Source organism: Octopus bimaculoides, chromosome 19 (assembly GCF_001194135.2).
Source record: "Octopus bimaculoides isolate UCB-OBI-ISO-001 chromosome 19, ASM119413v2, whole genome shotgun sequence".
In the NCBI taxonomy this organism is placed as follows: domain Eukaryota; kingdom Metazoa; phylum Mollusca; class Cephalopoda; order Octopoda; family Octopodidae; genus Octopus; species Octopus bimaculoides.
In genome coordinates this window covers 2,317,971-2,320,600 of record NC_068999.1, presented here as the reverse complement: position 1 = coordinate 2,320,600, position 2,630 = coordinate 2,317,971, and the positions used below count along the sequence as shown (strand labels likewise).

General features: G+C 41.7%; 1 protein-coding gene across 1 annotated transcript in view; it reads right to left on the bottom strand.

Moving 5' to 3' along the window:
• Window positions 1–1,266: 1,266 nt before the first annotated feature.
• The window catches only part of LOC106880372 (uncharacterized), a 12,247-nt gene continuing 10,883 nt past the window's right edge, over window positions 1,267–2,630 (bottom strand). Inside the window, exons 11-12 of the mRNA XM_052974880.1 lie at window positions 2,309–2,452; window positions 1,267–1,553 (exon numbers count right to left, since the gene is read on the bottom strand). Of these exons, the coding sequence (XP_052830840.1) occupies window positions 1,345–1,553; window positions 2,309–2,452 (353 nt within the window). The 3' untranslated portion in view covers window positions 1,267–1,344. The remainder of the gene's footprint in view (window positions 1,554–2,308; window positions 2,453–2,630) is intronic.

The window sequence follows — 2,630 nt, the reverse complement described above, 5'->3', positions numbered from 1 at the left end:
CTGTGTGGTAAGTAGCTTACTTACAACCACATGCATCTGGGTTCAGTCCACTGCATTGCACCTTGGGCAAGTATCTTCTACTATAGCCTTGGGCCGACCAACGCCTTGTGAGTGGATTTGGTAGACGGAAACTGAAAGAAGCCCGTTGTATATATATACAAATATGCCGGGTCTTCTCACGCACAGCATACTTCCAAAGATCTCAATGACTTATGACCGAGATCTTTGGAAATATGCTGTGCATGAGAAGACCCGGCAAGCCAAGTGAGACCTAAATCCAAGGCCTCTGCCAGGGATGTAGCCAGCCCACTTATGCGTACCATTCCTTCATTGGACACTAAACTCCGCTTGCGAAGACCTGTTGAGGCAAGTGAAATTGAAATTGAACTAAATTTCACGACTGGCACCTATGCCAATATCTCTTTCATTGAACACTATACTCGGCTTGTGAAGACCTGTTTGGGCAAGTGAAAGCAAAATTGTGATGGCACCGTCCGAGCGTGATCGTTGCTAGAGCACCAGCTGTCTGGCTTCTGTGCTCGTGGCATGTAAATAGCACCTTTTGAGTGTGATCGTTACCAACGTCGCCTTCCTGGCACTTGTACCGGTGGCACGTGAAAAGACATTCGAATCGAGATCATTGCCAGTGCCGCTGGACTGGCTCTTGTGCAGATGGCACGTAAAATACACCATTTCGAGCATGGCCATTGCCAGTACCGCCTGACTGGCCTTCGTGCCGGTGGCACGTAAAAGCACCCACTACATTCTCGGAGTGGTTGGCGTTAGGAAGGGCATCCAGCTGTAGAAACTCTGCCAAATCAGATTAGAGCCTGGTGCAGCCATCTGGTTTCACCAGTCCTCAGTCAAATTGTCCAACTCATGCTAGCATGGAAAGCGGACGTTAAACAATGATGATGATGAAACTACTAAGTTCATCTTCATCGTTTAACATCCGCATTCCATGCTGGCATGGGTTGGACTAAGTTATGGAACTTAAACAACAAAACCAGTTTTTAAGAGGAGTAAATGTAAACACACCTCTACAGGTACAACAGATTTTGCATATTACCTGTCCATGAATCTCCACTCACAATGCATTGGTCATCTCCTAGTTATGTAGCAGAAGACATGCAATGGGATTGAAACTGAAACAATTTGATTTCAAAGGGTTCATCTTCCACACAGCCACACATGCACTCGTGAAGGAGAAAGAATGCAAAACAAATTTATTCTAATTTACGTTTATTTATTTCATTATTGTTTTACATAACATACCTTTGATAAAATATAATTATAGTACTGGTCATGTTCAAATTACAATGTATACCTGGAGAGTGGTGTAGACTATCCCTGAAAGACGGGAGCTGCTTTACCTTTTGCCCCCAACTCCGTAACCTTGAACACACTTCCAGCAAGTTTCTCTTCATTTTGCAACTGTTTTTCTGTTAAGTTATTGGCTCTCGATGTCACATAAAGTTCGTCATAGTTTGGGCCTCCAAAACAACAGGAAGTGACTTGACGTGTAGGAAACTTGACTGAGCTGAGAATTTTACCTGAAAATGGTTATTAAAATGGGTAAAAGTAAAAAAGAATTGTCCAAAATTGAAAAACATAGGCACAGGAGTTTAGTGTCATAGCCACAAGCATAATCTGTTACCAGTGCTGGGATGTGAACCACTCATCTCACTGCTGGTAGTCTGTGTTTCTATCCACTCAGCCATCCGTGCTTATATATGAAGTCTTTATCCAAGGTAGACATGGCCAACTACTAAGTTCATCTAGCAGTCATACTAAATACCTTTTCTTTTCGGTATTAACAAACACATCTTCATCTGCAGCACACAAAAGTGATCTGCTTGTTTGTTTGTTTGGACAATAATGATGATGATGATGGCAGTAATGAGTGGCAGTGGGAGTGATGGCAGCTGTGGCAGTGGCAGCAGAAGTGGTGGTGATGGTGGTGGCAGAAGTGGTGGTGAGGATGATGATAGGCATCTGATGTACACCAATCTCTCTCTTAATTAGCTGCTCTTAATTGTCCTTTTCTTCCACCACATGGATGAGTTGTTTGCAAAGTATTTCATGAGAATGAATTATCAGTTGTTGATAAGCCCTGATCAGGCACATCTATCCACGATCAGAGCTGGTCCAGCTGTGACCACCTCATCTTTTATCCAGACACAGCGTGGATAACAGAATATGATTTGAAGGAGGTTTGCCAGGAATTTTTGGTAGGGAAAGGGAGAAAGGGAGAACTCTATTGTCTCATCAACCAAGGCTTTTGAGTAAAGAAATAAAGTTTCTCTACCTGTTTCTGGGTCAATCTGGAATACTTTGCTACTATAATGGCTAGCTAACCATATTTTGTCATTTAAATCAATTGTCATTCCATCTGGTATCCCATACTCGTGGAGTTCTTTGCCTTCAAAATCAATAACCACTTGTTCTCTGGCTAAAGAAGCAAACAGAATATTTATTGTTAAAATGAATATTTCCATGACAACATTGGAAGGGTTAATTAAATTTATTTTAGTTTGGATTCCATGTTTTAAACTGTTATTAAGAAATTTGTCTTCTGATTGCATGGACAATCTCTGTTAAGCTTTCCAACATCTCACAAATTACTAATA